The sequence below is a fragment of the Eretmochelys imbricata genome, chromosome 6 (genome assembly GCF_965152235.1).
Source record: "Eretmochelys imbricata isolate rEreImb1 chromosome 6, rEreImb1.hap1, whole genome shotgun sequence".
Lineage (NCBI taxonomy): Eukaryota > Metazoa > Chordata > Testudines > Cheloniidae > Eretmochelys > Eretmochelys imbricata.
This window is the reverse complement of record NC_135577.1, coordinates 99,797,348-99,821,865: the sequence shown is the minus strand read 5'-3', so window position 1 is coordinate 99,821,865 and position 24,518 is coordinate 99,797,348. Positions and strand designations below refer to the sequence as shown.

The following is a 24,518-nucleotide window of genomic DNA, read 5'->3' as shown; positions in this document are numbered from 1 at the left end:
CTCTGGGAGAGAGTTAGGGTGCAAGAGGGGGTTCTGAGCTGGGGCAATGGATTGGGGTGCAGGCTCCAGCCAGGCAGTGCTTACCTCAGGTGGCTCCCAGTCCATGGCACAACAGGGCTAAGGCAGGCTTCCTGCCTGCCCTGGCTCCATGTGCCTCCCAGGAAGCAGCCGGCATGTCTGGCTCCTCGGTGGAGGGGCCAGGGGGTTCTGTGTGCTGCCCATGCCCGCAGGTGCCCACCCCTGCAGCTCCCATTGGCCACGGTTCCCAGTCAATGGAAGCAGCGGAGCCAGCACTTGGGGCGGGGGCAGGAGACAGACATGTGCCTTAGAGACAGACACGCCGCTGCTTCTGGGAGCTGCTCGGAACCAGGGTGGGGAGCCTGCCTTAGACTCACTGCACTGTCAACCAGACTTTTAGTGGCCCGTTCAGCAGTGCTGACTGGAGCTGCCAGGGTTCCTTTTTGACTGGGCGTTCCGGTCTAAAACCGGACATCTGGCAACCCTACCAGAGCCCTGAACCCTGGGTGCCGACATGATACATTACGCACTGACTGGCCACCTTCCCATCTGGTGGTCTCTGCTGACCAAGGAGAAATCCATCAGGAGTGATGAGTGCATGTAATGAAAATGACCCCCCACTATATGTGTCTGTCATCATATGTGGTTAGTGTCCAGTCAGGTCCCTACAGAAACTGGTGCAGTGTTGAGCATGGACATGGGCAAAGATAGAGCCTGTGTAGTATATTTAGTAAGGGCCTGTATAGTAAGTTTCTCCTTACCATTTCAGTCAAGATGCCACTGTCCTAAACTTGCTCATCCTCAAAAGTTCATATGGCTCCATCTGGATAGCTACAGAGCCATCAGATGCTTCCTGGATAGGACAAAGTACTTTAGGTAGTCAGATACTTTGTTCATCTGCTCTGCAGGGAAGAACAAAGCATCTAAGACGACCATCTTCAAATGGGTCAGAACATCTAATTTTGAAAACTATGTATAGGCTGGAAAGGCACCATCTTTGAGTCTTAGACTGATTTTGTTGAATGTACTCTACTGATCTTGGACAGAGAGAAATAGAGCAGCTTTGGAGAAAATCTGCCAAGCAGCCCCCTGGCAATCTCTGCATATTTTGACCGGATGCTAGACCTGTGATTTTCAGAGGACCTAAGGTAGTTAGACTCCCAATTCCCATTGAAATACAATAGGAGTAGGGCCCTGATCATTAGGCCCCTTTGAAAATTACAGCCTATAAGTAGACACAGCATCTTCACCAGATGCTGTCTTGGACATCAGGTCTTTCAGTCTTACATTCTTCTTGATCTGTCTCCTCATTTCATTCTTCTCCCCCACACCACCTTTCTCTATTCTGGAATTTTGCCTACGCTGGCTACGTAGTTTGTATATGTGTATAGTTTTCTAGCGTTTAAAGCATTGGAGATAATCCATTCGAGGACTTATATAGGAGGAACAGTTTGGGGTTTCAGCTACTTTTTTTACTATTGTGGGGATGAATAACTCATCAGGCTCCAGAGTAAAGGATTCTTCTGTTGGGAGAAGACATATTTTTGTGGTAAATTCAAATTCTCCATTTTCTTTTTGCCAGGTGCCAAAATTGCCAGCAGAGCTGGTCATAACCAACGTATATTTGTAGCAGAATTCAGACCAGATTCAGATACCCAGTTTGTTTCAGTGGGAGTAAAACATGTGAGGTTTTGGACCCTTGCTGGAAGAGCTCTTCTCAGTAAAAAAGGGCTACTGAGTTCAATAGAAGATGCCCGGATGCAGACCATGCTATCTGTAGCTTTTGGAGCTGTATGTACCTTAACAAATTCTTTTAAAATGCATAGATACAAAACATTATTTTTACATCTTATTCTTCCATGTCTGTATATGTAGTAAAATGAGTTATCCTGAACTTTTCTGCCATAAATGCCTATTTGCATAATAGACTGCTATAACCTGCTGATTAGAATATAAACTGTATAGTTTAACAAAAACTTATTATTTCTAGAGCTTATTCTTAATTAAAATGAAATCAATTCTGTTTAGAAAAAGGTTATGAATTCAGATACTCCCAGTGTTGTATAAACTTCATATGTATTGATATTTGATCACTAAAAATATTCCTGTCTAGTCCCATTCTGTTTTATTACTGTACAAAAAATGATAGGAAGATTTGACCTATGGGTAACAAATGTCCATCTTCCAGCCATGCTTATTCCAAGACAAAATTTAACTAAGCAAGATCCAAATTTGGGGGGATTAAGTCACAATATGTGGTATGCATTTAATGTAGAAAGTTTATAAAAAGGTATAAAAAACCAGCTATACCACCCCAGGTGGTGAGGTCATTATATCTTACTAGGATCAGGGCTGGTCTATACTTGGATGGGAGATCCCCAAGAGAAATCTAGCATCTGTGGGAAGTTGTTTGGTGTTTCAGTAGGTACCACTTTTCCCTTCAAGTCAATATTCAGTAGCCCATCATAATTAGGTCATTGTAATATGCCCTCTTTCAGCTGAGTCCTAAAACCTGAGATTCTCATCTCTTGTGTTCATTAAACATGAAGACTTGTCTGTGGACTGCAGAGATGCTGTAGAATGGCTCTGTTCTCTCCTGCCTAAAGATTCCCAGAAGGTGGTACAGGGAGGTAGTACCTCTTCCCTTAAGGCACTTTTATGTGGAATTCTGCAGGGAACTTGCTGGCTGAAGTTCATTCCAGATAAGACTGAGGTGGTGATGTTAAATTGGGAAAGGCAACCAGAAGAAATTAAGAGAATAACTTTTCCACTTAAGGTTTTGGGCCCACCATGGGGTGGTTCTTGTTCACAGACTGGGTGTATTGTTGCATCCCCAGCTGCTGTGGGATGATCATACAGCAAAAGTGTCCAGAAATGCTCTTTGAGGATAATTATCCATGGCAACAATGTACCAAGGAATATGGTGGATTCTTTTAAAAGATATGCTCTAATTCAAAAGGAATTAGTTTGGAGGAGTCCTATGGCCTTTGGTATATAGGAATTCAGACTAGATGATCACAGTGTTTCTTCTGCCCTTGGAATCTATTAAAATGATCTGCACCATGCTAAGAGATTGTGACCATTTCTTTGAGATTCTAAACCAGAACCCACACCTTTGTTACTTGAAGACTGGATTACTGCAATGTGCTGTACATGGTGCTATATCTTAAATAAATTTAAAAAACTCAGCTGGTGCACAACATGGCAACCTGCTTATTAACTGGTGCTTCTGAATGGCAGAACATGACACCTGTGCTGTATGATCTACACTGGCTGCCTATTGGTTTCCAGACTGACTTTAAATTGTTGTTTGTGACCTCTAAAGCCCTAAATGGCTTGGGACTTCCCTACTCGACAGACTGCCTCTCTATCACAGTTGCAATTGGCAGATGTGTTTGAGCTGGATTCCCCTTGATTTAAAAGAGGGGGCTGGGTGTAGAGCGTTCTCCTTGAGGTGCCCTTAGCTCTGGAACAGGCTTCCCTCTTCTGGTCTGATATAATCTGAGTCAGTTGACCTTTGTATCACAGTGCAAGAGGTAGTTGTTGGTCCAAGCTGCATCTAAGGGTGAAGTTTGAGAGGGGTGAAACTATTGGGGAGTGTTGTCTTTTTCTGGCACTTCAGTTTTATTTCTGTTTTAGTAATTTATTGCAAGGGTGCTTAGGGAGGGTGGATAAGTGCCTTTCTTTACTTTTGCATACAAATCTAGATAAATAAGTAATTTTTTTTTAAAAGTATGGGCAGCTTTTCATAAGCATGGGGATGGTGTTTAGTGGCAGTTTCCTGGCCACATTCCCATGTATACTTCCTGCCTGATGGGATATATTTTTCTTCACTTCTAGTCATTTAATGTTATGTGATGTTGCTGTACACAGATAAACAGCTGTGTCATTCCCTGCACAGAATCAGCTGCATTTCAGTGTTGGGTGGCAATGAGTCATGTAAATACGGTAAATAGCTTGGAAAGTGAATTGGGATCCCTGGAAATTAAATGTTTTCAATGCATATAACATCATCATCATCATCATAAAGATTGTGAGGAGCTCAGATACTATGATAATGGAGGCTATATTAGTGCCTTAGATAGAGATGTGACTTCAAGGGAAACCAGTGCCAGATAAAATCAGCAGAGTCAATCAAGGGAATGTATTTTCTTCACATTGATATATTATCTTACGTGTTACATATCACCAATAATTTGAAACATAAAGAATTCTGCACTTAACAAAAACATTTTGAACTTCCCAACAATAAGCATTTAGTTCTTACTGGTTTTAAATATTTTTCAATATCATTGCTTTTGAATACCTAAAGTAGTTAAGCTTAACTTTACTACCCCTCAAAAATAGGAGGCACAGTTAAAGAAAACCAAGTTATGTTTCAATGAGTTAGATTCTTACTACTTTCCTTTTTTAAATTGACCACTTCTGTACTCCATTGAGGGAAGTGCTGTACCTAATAGCTGGACACAAGATGATTTCCATCAAACATTGTGCCTGAAGTATAGTAGTAATAGTTTTTGTATGAAACATGATACTAACTAGTAATAGTTTTTACTGTTTTTGTGTGAAATATGATACTAACTAGTATCTTAGCTGCTCCTGATTTCCTGCCTGCTGTTCCATGGTTGTGCAAAGGGATGATGCGGAACGGACTCCGGGAGCTCTGTCCCTAAATCCCATACCTTGCACTTTCTCAGTGCAGGAAGGGAGTGTTCATGCTCCTTGCGGTGCTGGACATGTCAGCCTAGGCATGACCTTTGCTCTATCCTTCTTCCACATTGACCGGAGAAGAGCATGTGCCTTTAAAAGTGAATAACAACTGATTCTCTTTTGTGTGCTCACCCTCTAACTTGGAGGCTATCTGCCTGCCTTTTTCCTCTGCAGACAGAGTGCCTCTGGGATCTGCCATTGGTCTGTATCCCTCTACAAACATCACTTTTACAGCAGTGACTAATAAAGCCACAATCTAGCCCAAAATGTAGAATTTGTTTATTATTTATTTATTTCAAAAGTTAAATGTATTTCTTCTTGACTTATTCAGAATCAAATGATAAGTATATTTTCCCCCCTTTTCAGAATAACTTGACATTTACAGGTACCATCAGTGGAGATGTTTGTGTTTGGAAAGATCATGTGTTGGTACGAATTGTGGCCAAAGCTCACAATGGGCCTGTGTTCACAATGTACACTACACTAAGAGATGGTCTAATCGTAACAGGAGGCAAAGAAAGACCGTGAGTCTTTTTTTTTTTATCATTCAAATATGTTTTACTAAGATATTATGTGCTGTACAAATGTGCTTCAGAACATGAAATTCCAGTAGTTACCATCAGTCACTTTATTTAAGCACCTATGCAAGCTATTTCAAACATTTCGTGATGATTTTTCATTATTAAGATTAAGACTGACTAGGAAAAAAATAATTTTAAACAGTACAGAAATAAACAGTTTTACAATGGGAGCATTACATACAGTGGAAGCCTGAGAACAGGGCCCTTGCTGGACCACTGAGGGGAAATATAGGTGTTGTTGCCCTGAACTGTAACAATGAATTTATCAGTTTTCCCTTGCCATGAAATATAAATTGACCACCCCTTTCTTACACAGATATCTTCGTCAGGAAAACTCATGAGACACTTGAGAGGTTAAAGGGCACCTATTCAATAGAATGGCCCTTGGGTCTCTCTTAGTCAGATTTCAAAAAGAAGATCCTTTATTTTCATTACCAGTGCCAGTTTTCTTCCAGTCCCTTTTTACACTTTCAGACCTGGCATTAGAAGGGATGCAGTAGAGAGGAAAGCAGCATCATGAGAGGGAGCTGTCTTCTGCTCCTCTAGCCTCATTTGCAGATGCCAATGGCACACAGCAGATTTAATGAGACTGAAAGCTCAGCAAGATTCAGTATTGCAGAACACTACATATTTCCTTCCATTTTGGTGAGATCCTTTTCCTTTCCCTTGGAGATAGCTGTTAACGTACACCCCATCCAAATACAAAACTCCATCAAATTTATGATTATTTCCCTAAAATAATAGTCTTGCATTTTTAAAGATGTTTTGCTTTTAATATGTTCTTTTCATTTGCTACTTATTTCTCCACATTCAATGTAATATTGAGTGTCTCAAAGCCAAAAGGGTATTCTTATCACATAGGTTCAAAAGAATTAATGAATATATTGAAAAAGGTAAGAATAAAATCAACTCATAACTGCTGTATATTGTCTTCTATTCTGAATAATCTCAAAACACACTGCACACTTTAATGTAAACTATACAGACTATCTAAAAACACAGAGACATATAATTTTGTAGTATGTTTGTTCATGGAAATCACTAGGAAATATCAGTTTTCCTGAAAAAATGGTGACAAAAGTATTTTGTAATTGTGTGTGTGTGTGTTTTGGCATTTAATGTAGATCAAAAGTACTAAAAGCCAGATATCCTCCTCTTGTTCCCTGAATTGCATTCTCAAACTCTCCACCTGTCTTACTAATCAAATATGTATGGATGACCGCCTCTGGGAACTTGATGTATGCAACATATTTGCATACTTGGCTGATGCTTTGACCACACAGATTTCTGAAGATATGCTATGAGACCACTTTTAAGAGCAATGGAAGCCTGCTCTTAATCAATATTTATAACTATCTATTGAAAAACATCAATATTTATAACTATCTATTGAAAAACAGCAGTTGCTCATGATAAGTAGTTGAATCATTTAGCAGAAATGTAATGCAATGCTTTGGTCTAGTAACACTTATAGCTAAAATACATCATTAAAATTAACCTCCACGGAGAGTGCACAGCCTATCAAAATAACCACACAGTGTTATTGCTCTACCCTTGTGTCTCAGTTCTGCTCTATGAGGCTGTATTGGGCTGCTCAGAATTGTGTTTAGAACTTGGAAGGCCCCTATTCTGGACCAAAATTAGGGAGACACAAAAATAATTTAAAGTCCCCACTGACCTTGTTTTCTGTAACCAGTACAAGAAGGGAGTAATGGAGAATCTGGCCTTTTTCCTGCTGTCTCCTCATCCCCATTATCTGTCATCTCATGCCTTTTCCATTTGTGGATTATGAACTCTACAGAACAGGGACCATGTCTTTTACTTGTTCTGTGAAGCATCTAGAACATTAAAGGCACTGAATAAAAAATAAACAATAATAATAATTAAAAATACATGCTACAAATCTTATTCTGTTTTCTATTTCCCCATCAATACCTTCCCCATTGCTTCTCTTTCAGTTTTCCTCTTCAGTTTCTTTTCTTGTATTTTCTTCTCTTCCTTCACTTTCTCCTTGTTTTAGGATCATACTGTTATGGCTCACAGATAGCGTTTAACATATAGTACTAAACCAGTAGTTTGGGAAATCCACTCCTTTCTTCACATCATATGACTTTAGTCGCTAGACAGAAGAGTTTTCTAAATGCCATTTCACTACAGCAGGGAAGAAGCATTACAGTGAGGGAAATTGAGGAGCACCATATGAATTACAGAATCTGTAATCTAACTATGCCTTTGATTTATTTTTCCTCTGGACAGTAATTTAGAGATTTCAGCAAAATTGATCATCTTTATAGATTAATACACATAATTAATTCAAATCAAAGAATGTATGTGTTTTTGAAAGATGAGATTAAAACAGTCGTAAAGCAAATCTACCATGGTTTAAAAACTGTTAAGTTTTAATAAATAAACTTTATTGATCTATAACCTGAATTTTATTTTTTTAGACTGGTATATATTGCATATTAATATTTTTTCCTATACAAATGTTAATGGAATCTTTAAGGAATAAACTTATAATGCCTTTACCCTGTTTATTACATTAGTGCCTAAGGGCCAATGAAGAATGGTGCCCCATTGTGCTTGGCACTATACAGAATTGTAGAGGGTCCCTGCCCTGAAGAGCTCACAATTCAAATAGACAAGACAGAGACAGGGTGGGGGAAATGGATATAACACACAAACAGTGAAGAGTGTGATGGCAGACAATGTCATTTTAGTTCCATGCTTTTCGGGGTGGGTTTTCTTAGGAGGGAATAAGCTAAATGGAAAAAATGGGGAGGTTAAACTACATTAAGTAATAAAATATTTTAATTGACTAAAATACGAGCTAGCTTTCATACTTAGTGTCTTTGGCTACTATCTTTTTAGATCAAAGGAAGGAGGGGCTGTTAAACTATGGGATCAGGAGCTGAAGCGATGTCGTGCCTTCAGATTGGAAACAGGACAGATGACTGACTGTGTTCGTTCTGTGTGTAGAGGCAAAGTAAGGCATGCTCTTTTTAATATATTGCTGTCAATCCTTGGGTTATTGCAGAACCTTTTTCTCATGGTTATTAGTTTGAATAATTAATACAAGTTGATATCAATTTAAAGAGTTACTGAAGAATCTAACTTTAATTTATAATTTTAAATGTTCTTAAATTAAAGGCTTTCCATGGCTGTAGATTATCTGTCATAAAGCATACTTTCCAGTCCACACATAAATACACTTAAGGAAATACTAGTGCCAGTTAGGATGACATTGTGTATACAACTTGATTAAAAAATGACAAAGGATCGCTTTCTGTGTTTAGCACCCAGACCATTATAACAACTCTTGAATTGAATACATTCTGTTAAATTTGGAGGCAGAGAATGATTCCGTTTTATATCAGATGTCCGATTTGTGAACAGAAATTCAGACAATCAGAAGATTCACATGCCGATCTCTTCATTAACAAAATTTAATCCTTATTTGATTTCAGCAGCCCTTCTTGATGGAATTATAACCATGGCTCATTTGTTACTATTTATAAGTATTAGCTAATATATTATTACAGTAATAATTCTTTCACCATTGTCCCAGGGAAAAATTCTTGTTGGGACAAGGAATGCTGAAATAATTGAAGTTGGAGAGAAAAATGCAGCATGTAACATTCTAATTAATGGTCATATGGATGGACCTATCTGGGGACTGGCTACACATCCTTCAAGAGATTTTTTCCTTTCTGCTGCAGAAGATGGGACAGTGAGACTCTGGGACATTGCTGAAAAGGTAGATGTAAAGTTAATAGTACTAAGCAGCTATAATTTTAGCAAAAAAGAATCAGAGATTTATTCAATAGTGAGGATTTAAAATACCATAGTCTGAGAAACTAAGCTAGTATAGTGATTGTGACACTACCTTTTGCATAATAAAAATAACATTCAGTGGATACTATGAGAAACTGTTGGTTATGGATTATTTTGGAACATGCATAAATAGAAACATTTACTCCTCTTTTCCTGGTTTTTATTTTCTCACAGAAGATGCTGAACAAAGTCAGTTTGGGACATGCAGCTCGTACTGTTTCTTACAGCCCCGAGGGGGACATGGTGGCTATTGGCATGAAAAATGGAGAATTTATTATCTTGCTGGTGACCTCTCTAAAAATATGGGGGAAAAAAAGGGACAGAAGATCTGCTATCCAAGACATAAGGTCAGAAAAGTCATGGCATTTATCTACCCTTGAAATGTGATAATAATGAGCTGATAAAGTAAGCAAGCAATAATTTAAAAACAAAAACTCTGCCCACATAAGGTGATTTATTTTATAAGGAAGTCCCATATGCAAAAGTTGCTATTTACCTGGAGTTCGTATACCTAAAACACCATATTAATCCCCTCCCAATCCAGTGTAATTTTCAAAGTGTGTGCTTTGAGAATAGTTTTATAATACAATATAATTTACTTTTGTATAGTATCCATTGTACAGAGTATTACAAAATGCTTTGCAGAGAGATAGAATAGAGTGAATGCTTTACAGAGCTGAGTATAATGACTTCAATACAAGGCATAAAGAGAAAAAAGACATATGAAGATGGAGTAGAACAGAAAGCTGGAACCTCAGCAGTAGAGATGTCAGTAAGTATTGTCAGACATTACTTACAATGAAGGGGAAATGGAAGGGTTCTGTCATAGTGAGCCCAGTTCAGAACTCTAGATTCAAAAGAGAAGAAATCAACTCAGCCTCTTAGAGGGAGAGAAAATTTCAGCAGAGATAGGGTAGCACAAGAGAAAGAGTGACTCCTGATTGAGGAGAGTCACAAGGAGGGGAGATAGAAGATGTAAACAGTGTGTTTTCGTCAATATATTACTAATAATCAATCATGCTGAAAGAGAAAGTAGGACCAGACAAATTGTATGTTTTCTCTTGTCTTTCATCCCTTAGAATAAGAGCTGGATTCATTTTGTAACACTACGTTGCAAAAAAAAAAAACCCATGATACTTGATATCAGAGGGTTGAAAAGAAAATAGAAAAAGAAATTCTAAGATCTTCAATTTTTCTTTTTGTGAATTTCAACCTCTCTTCTTAAACTATTTATCTATTCAGGTTCAGTCCAGATTCTCGTTACTTGGCAGTGGGTACTAGTGAGAATGCAGTGGATTTTTATGACTTGACATTGGGTCCAACGCTAAATCGAGTTAGCTACTGCAAAGATATCCCAAGCTTTGTTATCCAGATGGACTTCTCTGCAGATAGTCATTTTCTCCAGGTATCAGTCATTTGAGATCATTGTATATATTTTTTAAGTTTGTAAGTAAATTTATTGCTCATGAAGGTCTATTATCACTTGTTCATGCCAAAGATACTAGTGACAGACACCATGCAAGATTCCTTATGAGGCTCCAGTAATCACATCTCAGTCCTGACCAGCAGCTCCCCCAGTATTTCAGTTCTGGGCCTATCATGGTTAGAAACTGATAGCTGTGTTAAATGGTGGGGTTGTTTTGTAATAGGCGTACTTCTGAGTTACTAAAAAGTGACACTGACTGTTCATCTGCCTCATCACCTTGTTGAAGCTGAGTTTGTGACCTTTTGGAAATGATCTTTCTTCCCAGGAATCATCAGGAAACTATGGCAAACCCTTCAGATTCCTGACCATAATAATAAAGTGCCCCTGTGCACATCTTATCAATACAAGCCTCCTCTGATGAGCACTCTACCCATGTTGCCATGGCTTTCACAATGTATCTACACATTTTGACCCCTTTCTATGAGGTCACAAGCACAAGCTTCAGGCTGCTGTAATTTACACTGGCCTTAAATGGCTCCAACAGGCCAAAAATAAATATTGGGATCAGCATGGAGTAGGGATGTCCTAGCAGCACTCCATTTTCCCTGCTGCACCAACATCAGGGAGAAGGAATAGCATACGAGCTCTTATGTGGCCTCTTCACCACCAAAGGATCATACACAGACTGGGGTGAGCCTCCCCAGGCCAATTAAGCAACTTCTAAAAGTCCAGTTTATACCTGCATTATTTACAACAGTTACTCTTTTAATTGGGTGCTGTGTAGTAAGGAATGTACATATATTTCACTCACATTTTATTGGTAAGACTTTTTTAAATTGAAAATTGATCACCATTTCTCATTGTTCTCTACTTGTATACATTTTTGGGAAGCATAAGATCTTTCCACAGAATACTTCCTCTGATTCTACTGTAGGGTAAAAGGCTCTATCAATAACACCCTATTTCAGAGCCATTGATAATAACATTGAGTGTATAATTATATCCTTAGCACTTCAAATATCTTCAAACATTTTTAACTCAAATGATCTCTTATTTCTGAATGTTCATCCTCAAAGGTCTCTACTGGGTCTTACAAAAGGCAGGTCTATGAAGTGCCTTCGGGAAAACAGCTTATGGACCAGGCAGTGATTGACAGAATAACATGGGCCAGTTGGACCAGGTAACTAATTCACAGATTCGCTTTTGCTACTGGAGTAAAAGTTCAGATGTCTCCCACCTGGAAAGAAAACCATAGGTCTGGAAATGACCATATTATCATGAAGGATACTGCAACGCTACAGCATTTGATCTATATTTTTCTTAAAAACATGCCTGATTGATCTGGCAACAGAGTAGGAGTACATTATACAGTCACATGAGAAGAATGTATAGGCTCCACTTGAGACCACTGGCAATTAGCCCGTCAGGGTATTAGATGCATATGGTCTCTGGAGGTTATGAGTTTTCACTCTCTTTAAGTACCCTTTACAGCTTTTGATCCAGCATCTAAGGCAGCAGTTCTCAAATTGTGGGTTGGGACCCCAAATTGGGTCACAACCCCGTTTTAATGGGGTCACCAGGGCTGACTTAGACTTGCTGCGGTCCGGGGTCGAAGCCAAAGCCCGAGGGCTTCAGCCCTGGGCAGTGGCACTCAGGTTACAGGCTCCCTGCCTGGTGTTAAAGCCCTTGGGCTTTGGTTTTGGCCCCCATCACCCAGGGCGGCAGGGCTATGGCAGGCTCAGACTTCGGTCCCCCCTTCTGGGGTTGTATAGTAATTTTTGTTGTCAGAAGAGGGTTGTGGTGCAATCATAGACTATCAGGGTTGGAAGTGACCTCAAGAGGTCATCTAGTCCAACCCCCTGCTCAAAGCAGGACCAATCCCCAATTTTTGCCCCAGATCCCTAAATAGCCCCCTCAAGGATTTAACTCACAACCCTGGATTTAGCAGGCCAATGCTCAAACCACTGAGCTATCCCTCCCCCAATCTAAGGCAACCTGAGAGATCATACATTTCATTCTCCCAGTTAATGGAATGTGTTGCAGCAGTAGCTGTGAAATAGCAATTTGAGGGTAAGTCAGGAAAAAATATAAAATTGGTTTCAAATAAAAACCTGTATAATACAAGCCTGTGATCATTTAAGTTTTACAGAGCCTATTAGAGCATGTGTAGTAGACAGTGCTAGATTATACACAGTACTTCTATCTGTTTAACGTATGGGAAAAATATGATTATTATTGGTGTATTCAAAAATATACAAAATAAATCATTGTATAAACAGATACTATATTTAAAATGATATTTTATTAAGTTTGGCATTTTTTTGTTTTTTTGAAAACTACGTTGTTTTTATTTTACATTGTATATTTAATTACTTTATTTTAATTTTTATAGAAATAAAAATCACTTATGTCATGCTCTAGGCTCATTTGACAAATCTGTAAAATCACAATCAATACAAAATAACAAATCCTGCAATATACCCTTCATTCATGCACTAAAGGTTAATTGAAAAAATCAGTCTTTTTAAAAACAAAAAATCTCCAGCCCCATACATCTCCCACTTTCTCAAAACCCGGAACAAGAGCTGGGATCTGTAGCATGCCCTGAAATTGGCAGACTTGAGCTACTTCATACCATTGTGAGGAGTGAATTCCAAAGTCCCTGGGCCTTTAAAGAGAGAGAATGTCCTGCCAGCAGCCCATTCCTTTTCAAAACAAAAGGGTTCCTGATCATAATCAGGATGGTATCAGACGGGGAGAATTTTCAGGTCATCAGATCCCGAGCCATTTTTGCACCTATCCATTTTATGATTTAATAGTGAGTTGATTATTATATTCCTTGTTTAATTGTGTTTGAAAGAAACACTGTCAGTTGACCTAGCCCTAACTGTATTATAACTTTATTTTAATATATATATATATTATACTCAAGCCTAATCCAGAAAAATTCTAGCATCCCAAATTTTCAGCATATAAATTATAATCCATCATATAATCCAGTGCTGGGTTTCTCTTCAGGTTGTGGAGTATACATGTACATTATAATTAAAGCTAGCCAGAGACCAACAATTCCATTTCATGAGGATTTTCAAGGTTTGAAATGTATTTTAGATCCAGTGTAGGATGAAAACCAAATCTTTCAAAAGTTTTTGAACAATGGAAAGTTATTGAAATGTCAGTTTTCAGAGCAAAAGGGTTAGCTTTTGATTTGGGTCTCTTTCTTTCTGGAATGGACCAGGGTCTACCCTGGACCTCGGGAACCTTTCAGTCAAAAATGCCATCAAAATTCATACATCTCAACAAAACATTTTGATTTCAGTGAAACAGCATTTTCCCATTAAAACATATTTCACAAAAAATGTTCTGACTAGCTCTAATTGTAACATCTCTGTTCAACTTCTGTATGTTGTACTTCACATCATTTATTTTTCTATATTTGATAATTGCCTCATTGGTCAATTTTAACCATATCAATTTCATCATATGCTTTTTAGCTTTGTTAGCCATGTTATATCTTTTTTTTTGGTAAATTGTTTACTTTAATTTCAGATTCTCATAATCACAGAATACTATAAAATTGGTTTATTATTTCTAAACCTATTGCTTTTCCTACAATGCATTAGTTGCCAAGGGGGCCCTCTCACCCTTCTATTTCAGTATTCTAGGGGATGAAGTAGTTGGAATCTGGTCCAGGCATGCTGAGAAAGCTGATGTGAACTGTGCCTGTGTCTCTCACTCTGGAATCAGCCTTGTAACAGGCGATGACTTTGGCATGGTCAAGCTGTTTGACTTTCCATGTCCTGAAAAATTTGTAAGAACCTTTTGTTTGTGTGATTGTAACACAAAGTGCTTTTGATTTTGTGGCACCCTATCGGAGGGAGGGTGGTGGTAGTTCTTTCCCCCCCTAAGTTTATAGCTTTTTAATGTATGCATTTAGTTGTAGCTCCATAGTCTTACAAGCTTGCTTGCTATCCAGGATTTCCTAAACCCTTATACAATAACTGTAGCCACAATCCATGATTTCAAATAATCTAAAAACTAGCAATAGTACTTGTTGCCATCTTGCATTAATAAAGTGCCTTCATTATGAAGGTCTCAAAGCACTCTATAAATGTGGATAAGTAATACTATCTCCATTTTACAGATAAGAAAACTGGGGCACCGAGGTTAAGGACTTGTTATGGAAACAAACTGTGACCGCACAGTGTAAATTAATAACAAAATGGTTGCATTCGTGTCCCTATCTGTAGCTGATTTCATGGTCACAAAGTTATTGTTTGGCTGTTAAATCCCTTTAGTCAGAAAGAACATAATGAAAATGTAGTGGAAATTTAGAGTTCATCACTGGCTCCTGTAGCAAGGAGACAACTTTCTGAACTGTGAACAACGGACATGGTTTCTCTTAAACCATGTCTTCACTACAAAAAAAAAGGTGTGTTCTGATGGGGAGCCTAGACTTTAACTTGAGCCACTGAGTAACTCACATGAAAACAATTGCATTGTCTACACAAGGATTTGAACTTGTTACACACCTTTTTTTAAGACAAGGCTTTAAGACAGGAATCTGTAATTTCTGCATGGAATGATGTCAGAAATATTCTGTTCACAAGCTGGAATGTGATGGCCAGCATGGAAGAGAGTTAGAGGAGGGAGCAGAGCATGAGGAGTCAAAAGAAAAAAGAGAAATCCTCCCTCCCCAAAGGAAAGTGAAGAAATTTGGTTTTTAATTTTTTGCCCCCATTCCCGATCTCTCCTCCCTCTCCTGCCACAAAAAGGTCTCCCTTACATGCAAGTATCTGCACATACAAATACTGCCTACCTCAAAGACACCCATCTGTGGAAAGCAGGCACATTCAAAAAGAGTAGTGGTGGGCTACCCAAGGAGGACTTAGGCATTGCAACGCTTAGCATTGCTGCACTTGAACTTAGGTCTCCTACCTCCCAGGAAAATGCTCTAATCACTGAGCTACGGGGTATTTTGGGGCTGGTCTGTGTCTCAATCCCTCCTGTTAAAGCAGATCCACTGTGATATAAATAAGTATTTGTTGGAGCAACGTAACTAGAACCTGGGTCTTCCATCTGCCAGCTGACTGCCCTAACCACTGGGCTCGCCTGTTTGTGTTTAAAAATTGCTTTATACCCCACTGGATAAATGCATTAAATTGTCTCTAAACTATGGGGAGGAGGGCAATGTACACACACACCCCATAGTTTAGAGACACCCCCACACCCCATAATTTAGAGACAATTTAATAGCTTCTGCTTTACACCCCATGGTGGATGCATTTCATGAAATGACCCCTGTAGCCTAGGAACCTATGGAGCATTTTAGAACCTTCTAGATACATGATACTAAATATTATACACACACTCTTTTACTCTTTCTTTCTAAAACAGTCCAATGAGGATGACTCATGATCTTTCATGCTGTTATTTTTTAGGCAAAACACAAGCGATTTTTAGGTCACTCGGCCCATTTGACTAATATTCGATTTACAAGTGGGGATAAATACGTTGTCAGTGCTGGAGGGGATGACTGCAGGTAGGTATATCTTTCCATTCTTCCCAAAAAGTAATTAGAAATCTAATATGTTTACTCTGTGTGGACAGTTCTTAATAGTGCAGAGATAATGTTCAAGTTCAGAATTTGAGACATTTAACCAGTTATGTGTGTGTTCCTTCTTGTTTGTAAAGAAGCAGTCAAATATTTACAACACCCGATTCTTTTTATTTAAGAGTGGTATGAAGTACAGAGATTCACTAAAATAAAAAATAGACTGTAATGGCCAATATAGTTTGAAATATTTTTTAATTTAATGGAAAATAATTTTTATTGAAGATTCTTTTATATTAAACATATAATAATTTTTAATCTTTCTTAACTTTTTGAAAATGCAGCTTATTTATCTGGAAATGCGTGCATATGCCTCATTAAGAATGACATGGAGCCTTTGCAAAGAGGACACTGCGGAAAATTACAGGCATGAAAGACCCATGAGTGCAATGAGACATTCTACAGTGCCCTGCAGCTTAAGAAATGGTGCTGATCTAAGACAGACAACAATCTGTCTCTGAAAGACAAGTGTCTAGAGTCTATCAGAAGGATAGACTATAACAAATATGCTGCGCCCCCTAGATTTGCTACAGTAATTGCACTCACTGCCAGATGTTGAAAAAGAAACACATGGATAAAAGGAAGAAGTGAGTTGTGGATCAATGTATAGTTTCCCAATGAGACAGTGGGGTTTTAATCAAGAGATGTTATTTCTGACCTAATGCTGTATGTGATGCATTTATTATCAGCACGAATGTGTTTCCTTTAAATTCTGGGGATTGAATATCATTGAAACAGATTACTCCTTTTTTTTTAATTACTGAAAGGAAAACCATCTAGCAGTTCTTAAATAAAACTACACAGTATTTTAATAAAAGATTAAAGTAATAAAATGGGATATGACATTTCTATGAATAGTCAAAAAATGAAGCATTGTCTGGTGAAGCAGTAATAGTAAAGTTTGCTCCTTAGACCTGCAGTATTCATGTGCTTAGAGGCCTGGGTCATAATCCTGTCTGATGAATGCTATTAGGCATGCATGAACCCATTCTTTAAGGCTAATTTAGTGATTTTATTGCACTTAAACATTAAATTAGTTCCATGAGCAGAAACAGATTTGCTCACTTTGCGAGTGCCTTGCCCACAACCTAAAAGTCTAACTCCAGTTTTTGCCTTGCGATAAAAGTGTTCTCAGTGGAAGGGAGATTAAACTTGACTGAGCTGCTAGCCTCTTTGCTGGAAATATGAAATAAGATAATTTTAGTCTCTGTAAAGACTGGGGTCACCAGTTGCAAAAACAGAATTTCACAGCAATAGGAATTGTTGATTTTATTTTCTCAGTATCACTTGGAGGATGCAGAGAGAACATAATCTTTCCAAACACTGGTATTTTGTACATTCAGATTTTTTAACTGGAATAAAACTAGTTGGAAGAGATCTTTATTCAGCTCTCTCTTCTGATTGTAATGTAACATCCAGTCATAACTCTTCTTTAAGTAAGCATGAATGTTAAGGATATGGGCTTGCTTGTAACCCTTAGAATAAGAACATATTCTAAATGGCAAATTAACACAGACTTAAACATTTTAGTGATGATAAACTCCAGGAGAAAGTTGCATTTTTGGTGAAACTAGGGAAGACTGCTTCAATTGTTTGTTTGAAATGATCGATCAGTGGAGGTGTGCTGTGGGCTATATCTGTTTTTTAAGCAGTGCAGTTATTTTTCATGCAACATGAAAGGGAGCAAAAGTAACTAGCTCACAGGTTGCATTAACAAAGTGCTGTTAAATGTGAGTAGTGTTGCTATGGCTACAGTTGATATTGTCTACTTAAGTCAGCGTTTGTTAAGGATGGCATTTGATTCCAGAGCTGAGATAGCATAGCTGTTGTTATTCACCTCTTTTATCATTTTACTCCAAGTAAATGTAAAAATGAAACAAATAAACCTCAGCACCCACTGTAAATATCTTGTGTGTGTGGTGGGGAGAAAAAGACAGATTGCATAGAGTAGATGAGAAACTAAGAAGAGACTCAGCCAGACCTTTGTACTCTTCCATGTCCAACAATGCTTGCTGTTATGTAATATAGGACCTACCAATTTCACCGTCTTGAACAACATGTCACCGACTGTGAAATCAGCCCTCTCCCGGGAAATCTGTTCTCCCCTGCTGTGGGGAACCCAGGGCTCCTAATTGCTATTCTGCCCACACTGGGAAGGGACAGGAGTTGTCCTTCCCCTGCACTGCCACCCTTGGTGAGGAGATCTGACCCACCTCCCGAGGCAGTGCAGAAATGAGGGTGGTACATCCTTACTTCTGCGCTGCAGCAGCTCAGGAGCTGGGCTCTGGGTTTCCGTCCCATCTCCTCCCAGGGCTCCTGCAATAGCACCGGGCAGTGAGCTCGGGGCTTCTTCCCACAGCGGAGCTTGCTGGGCTGGGGGCTTTTGCTCCTGGTGGCTGCAGCTGGGGCAGCCTGGGCTTCTGCCCCTCCCTACCTCCCCGACGGATGGCTATGGGTGCTTGGGGGCTTCCACTCCACAGCTGCAGCCAGGACTCGGGGCAGCCTGTGCCAGGGGCTTCCTCTGCTGCTCCAGTCAGGGCAGCGCAGGCTCTGGGGTTCCAACACCACTCCAGACCCCGAGCTCGGGGTTTCCTCCCCGGCCAGCTCCTCCCAGGCTGGGGGCTTGTGCTCCTGTCAGCTGCAGCTGGGGCAGCCTGGGCTTAGGGTTTCTGCCCCACCCACCAGCTCCAGATGAGATCAGGGCAGTCCAGGCTCAGAGAAACTGGGGGCTCGGAGAAGTCAAGACTTGGGGCTGCCCAGACTCCAGCCCTGCAGCTGCAGCTCAGGGCATGCGGGCTTGGCGCTTTTTGCCCCACGGATTCTTCTGGGGCTCGGGGTAACCTAGTAGGGGCTTCTGCCCTGGGGCTTGAGCACCCCTTTTTCCTGGGGGACCCCAAATTGGCCAGGGGGCTCTGCTTTAATCGGTCCCTGGCATGAACTAGCAGCTAGGTGCCTCCAGCTGGGGTGTTCCCAGCAGCATGGGCGGGGGGGATCCTACCCACCTTCACCACTGGGAACCTCCTCTAACCGCAGGAAGCTGGGAGGGTGCTAATCTTGGGACCCCCTACAACAACTTTGCAACCCTTTCTTCCCTCCCCCCAATTCCATTTTGGGTGTGGACCCTCACAGTTACAACATCCTGAAATTTCAGATGTAAACATCTGAAAGCGTGAAATTGACCAATTTTAAAACCCTCAGGTTGTGAAATTGACCAGAATGGACCAGGAATCTGGTAGGGCCCTAGTAATAGTCAACACTAGTGACCCAACAAATAATCTTATACACTGTTTCCTATATCTAACTAGAGCTTCTTTTACAATAGAAAATGTATGGATCTAATATCAAGTGTCTCAGGCAGGATTTGGAACAGATGAGCTATTGCCATTACCACTAGAGTACGATAGCTTCACTAACCTCACAGCTGCTGTTCTAAAGTATAAGGTGCTAGGACTAGGGTCTGTGCTAGGGTACACCACTGACTCGGTGGAATTGTACCTGACGGACACAGCTGTGAGATCAGTGCAGCATTACTCTCACTGCCCATTATTATAATATAAACATTAATTGTTAGCATTTATCTATGCTAGAGAAATCAAGTGTTAGTGTAGTAATCTGTTGTTTTACACCCTTTGTTCTGCCACTGATTCAGTGCAGCTATACGGCACATCTGAACATGGTGTAATTTGTCCTTGCATCCATGCTAAGGCTGCCTTACACCAGTTCAGATGTCAAAAGCTCCTTTAGCTAGTGAACCTCTTTAAATTGCCAGCTGAAAGCCTTCTTTCTGTGTCTCACCATCTACTACAAATCCGATGCCCACTATCCCCCAATAAGTCTTCAGCCTGTGAATTGCACCCACCCTGTACTTCCCCAGAGCGTCCTCTTCTCACACTAACCATTCCCTCATCACCACCTTCAGCAGTGCCCATGCTACGGCTGTGCTACTCCATTGCTAATTTGCCAGCGGATACTTTTGCACTGACGAACCACAGAGGTACATCAGAGCACAAATACCAGCACACAATGCACCCACAAATCACCACTGGGGCTGTAGCAGGAGGTGCACAGCTGCTATCTACACTCCCTCTACCCCCAAACTCCTGGAGCTGGGGAGAATAGTGTCTTAGCTGCAGATCTATGGGGGTACAGTGCATGTTCCACAAGCAAACTAAGGCGGTTCATTGCTGAAGAGTTTTTGTCTTTGACAGCAGTGGGAACTGACAGCTCACCAATGTGCTAATGGGATGTGTCTACACTGGCACACAAGTCAATTGTGCCTCAATTAGTGTTTACACTCACTAATGTTAGTAGTGTAATTTCAATCAGTTGGGTGCCATGTTGCTAAGTGAAACAAGTGCCAATAGCCTATGGGACATTATAACTGCCCACTGGTGCAGAAAAATGCCTAGTGTGCTATGATCATCTAAACCTGGAAGGAAGAATGTGAAGGGCTGAGTGTAGACTTGTTCTGGAAGTATGGAGGTCTGGAGGGTATAATGGGGTTGGGGAAGGAGCCTTTCCCTTAGCTATGCAGCACCAACAGGGGGGCAATGAGCCCCCAACTCTCTTTTTTTTTGTAGCCTGCCACTCAATCATGCAGGTTCATTTTCTAGTTTGCAATGAATCCAGCTGTATGATACCTTTAAGGGCCATAAGGTAATTTCTTTTTATATTACTAAACTAGTAAACCCATTATACAAGTGAAAGAATAACACATGCTAGTCTAGATACCCATGAATCCATGTGTTATTGAAAATTATTTAAATTAACAAAGAGAAAACCTGACATCCTATGCGCAGATTGGAATTCTAAAAAAATCATCTCAGACTTACACATGACCCTATTGTAGTCAAAAGAGCCAAGATGTGTGGAAAAGGTTGGGGAGAACTAACGAGCCAAATGTATTGAATCATTTTAACTTTAAATGTCTCAATTTTTCCTTCTTCAACACATGATCACTGGACACCATTTTTTGGATCCAGGAAGGGGTTGTGGGAAGAGCAACTTGGTTTAGCACTCCTTTTCAGTAACTGAATGTACGCACTAATAAAGTCAGTATTTAGCTAGAACAAAAATCTTAACAATGAGCATAATCAGAAGTTGCTAGCTGGAGTTACCCTAATTACAGAAATCTGGTTAATGCTGGCTGATACCTGCACCACCTAAAAAACAGCACACAGCACCCAAATAATTATCTATATGCTGTAAGTGGCTAGCAAGCCCTAACAGTATGGAAGGCTGAGCTATTTGGTTTTTATATATACTCTTCGTACAGCAGCAAAGTGACATGGTTTCCTGTTTAGCAGCATAGTATGTTTATCAGCATAGTAGATGCGGCAAGCCTTAATTTTTGTCAAAAGCAAGTGGTTTTTGGGTTAGTGTGTGTACAACAGACAAATGTCTTGTTGCTAACTATGTTTTGGATAGTGAGTGAATCACTCTGTGGCCTTCTTCCTGAATGTACCATGCCTAAACGAAGGGAAGAAAAAACTATTGCAGGTCACAATTTAAACTGCCGTATTAGTCATAGTAACTAATTTGATTGAGCAGCCCTAGCTGTGTTTCATGTATATGCTCTTTCATACCTACAGACTTTCCTGCCTCTTGTCATCTGTTTTTTTCCCCCTAATGTTTACAGTACTGTTTGTTTTTACTTATCTGGATAAATATGTGCACATGCCAAAACCTACTATGCACTCTTTGTACCAATCACTGTGGTATTGTCAGACCAAATCCTCTTCTTGATTTTGGTCCTCTTCAGCTTCTAAACTTAAACCAAACTGGTCTTGAATGCCTGATTATTTAGGAGAAAGAAAACTGGCTTCATAATACGGAGAGTGGCTGCAACAGATCTGCTTACCAAATCATTCACAAATAACTGAATACAATCTCAGCAGTTACTTGAGTTATCTATAGTAAAGCCTCTAATCAGGATTGGGCTCCCATTGTTATAGTCAATGTAAAAAGAACTAGGAAGACAGAGTCCAACCCCCAACTATAAAAACAAGGAAGATTGCAGGGGAGGAGGGAGGAGTAATGGCATACTATATATGAACATGGTAATGACAAGCAAAAGTTAATTCCACTTCTTTAATTATGGAGGATGTGCTGAAGGAAACAGCAGGAGGGAAAGAGTAAATAAGAACAATGGGGTGGGCAGAAAAGGAAATAGTAAGGAAGGAAAGCTGGAGAGTGAGGTTGCCAATGAAGTGACAAGCGGAAGGGGCAAGTGGTCAATGAGTCAAACCACCAACCAGCAGATGAAAAATACCCAGATTTCACACTGAAAGAACTGGCAGCTGGTGAAGTGGCAGCTGCTAGGAAAGAACCCCTCTGCTAGTTAGAGTGGAAAGTTACTGGGCATTGCCCCACCCCTTTGTTCCTGGGGAAGTCCCAGCTGCTCCCAAGGGGTAACTTGAGGCTTGGGAGAGCCTGCTTTACTACCCTCCAGCCTATGTGACTAAAAGGAATAAACAAATACATTATGTTTTACCCACACCCCAAAACTGGGGTTATTTTAACTGGCCTAACCTGATAGTGTCCAGGTTTCATATTGCTGAATAACAGGGGTATTTAAACTTTTCTTTAGGAGAAAATAAACCAAAGAATTGTGAAATTCCATAAGATGTTACATTTTGAAAATGGTACCCACAATCTGCCTGCACAAATTACAGTCGCTTAGAAGGAGGGGGATGCACAAATCTTGCTAATGAGCCTGTACTCATTAGTTCTTGTTTAAATTACTCACAAATTATATTGAGATGGGAGTTACAATTGAGTACAAATCAGAAATTTAAGGATTAAAAAAAAATTACAGGGCTTTTGTGATCAAGAAACAAATAATTAAACTCAGGAGAGAGTTAAGGCATAAGTTAAAATAAATACTCAAATGTGTGAAGGTATGGAAGTTTAGAGTCACCCAAATAACCTCAACTCTGCCCTATAGTGACACTATGCAATAACCATACACTTATGATGAATGCATAAATGTTTGTAGTCCTAAATTTGATTAAACTGATGTTAAAGACTCCCCTCTCCCGCCCCAAATGGTGGTACTAGAAGACAGAGTTAACATTTTGTGTGTCTTATCCATACCTTAACACATTTGGATTTCTCTTGTACTTGATTCCCAAAACAAGCATTACAAACCCAGGAAATTCAGATTTAGGTTGTTACAAGATTCCAGTAATGGTTTTACCTCTAAATTACTGATATATACTGTCAATCTTATCTTTAATAGAGATTCTTTCCTGGAAGTTTATTATTATTTAAAATGTCATAGAAACAAGAAACCCAAAGAGAATGTTGCCATTTAATATTTTTAATGATTTGAAGATGGGTAGTATCACCCTTAAATCTTCTAGGACCAGATTCACCAGATATTCTTGCTGTTAATCCCACACAGGAGCAGTGCAAAGCAACTAGAGTGTACTACTCAATTTCCCCTAGCACATAAACTCCACATTCCCCAGAATGCACCCATACAGAAATGTCCCCTATCCCTTCCCCTCCAGCTTCCCATGCACACCTCTCCAGAATTTCCCGTACCTGTTGAGTCAATCTGGTGTAACAGGTAGGTCTTTAAAAGAAGTTTCAGGATTAGTGTTCATTTTCTGCCATTTTTCTTAATTAAAAGTTTCACCTTCAGCAGGGGCTGATGAATATAAGAATTGCCTGCTTTCAAAATGGCAGCCATCTATTCTCACTGGGCCTGAGACCGTAGCTGAACTTGAGCAAAGACGCCCTCTTTTAAAATGGCCACAGCCTCCCATTGGTGGCCATTTTGAAAGAGGGCATATTTGCTAGCAAAGAGCACTTTCATTCTCTCCCCCATGAGGACAAAAGAAGCCAAGGCAGCTATTTTGAAAGAGTCAAACTAACACATTTATTTATAAATTCTCAAAAAAAATCATTCTGTGCCCAAAGGGGAAAATGCTGTAATTTGGGGAGGATACATTGTATCTTCCTATGTAACAAAGTGGCTGCATTCCTACTTTCACTGCAAGACTTAAAACACAAAACTTAATGCTCAGCCATAACTATGGAATGGTGACTGGCACTTCTACAGTTCCACAGTTGTTTCCAACATGTATTATGCTTGATTATTGAAATATCTGGAAATGTAGTAAATGCATTTTAGAAAGAAACTCCAAGTGTCAGCACTGACACAAACTGCATGATAAAGCTGGTTTACTACTCCTTTGTGAAATTCTTGGTGCTGTCAGATAATGCTTTCCATATTTCCTTTACTGCTACTACTTGTCATAGTGTTGTGTTTTTTGGACTTGGAATAGCTACTTCAATTTTAACAAGAACAAACAGTTGGTACTTGTGA

General features: G+C 39.7%; 1 protein-coding gene across 3 annotated transcripts in view; it reads left to right on the top strand.

Moving 5' to 3' along the window:
* EML5 (EMAP like 5) overlaps positions 1 to 16,504 on the top strand; it is a 284,671-nt gene extending 268,167 nt beyond the window's left edge. For all 3 annotated transcript variants that reach the window (XM_077819239.1, XM_077819240.1, XM_077819241.1), the window contains 10 exons: positions 1,601 to 1,809; positions 5,095 to 5,252; positions 8,181 to 8,295; positions 8,878 to 9,066; positions 9,318 to 9,490; positions 10,386 to 10,548; positions 11,646 to 11,749; positions 14,227 to 14,380; positions 16,011 to 16,111; positions 16,468 to 16,504. In XM_077819239.1, coding sequence (XP_077675365.1) covers positions 1,601 to 1,809; positions 5,095 to 5,252; positions 8,181 to 8,295; positions 8,878 to 9,066; positions 9,318 to 9,490; positions 10,386 to 10,548; positions 11,646 to 11,749; positions 14,227 to 14,380; positions 16,011 to 16,111; positions 16,468 to 16,504 — 1,403 coding nt within the window. The remainder of the gene's footprint in view (positions 1 to 1,600; positions 1,810 to 5,094; positions 5,253 to 8,180; positions 8,296 to 8,877; positions 9,067 to 9,317; positions 9,491 to 10,385; positions 10,549 to 11,645; positions 11,750 to 14,226; positions 14,381 to 16,010; positions 16,112 to 16,467) is intronic.
* Positions 16,505 to 24,518: the final 8,014 nt, after the last annotated feature.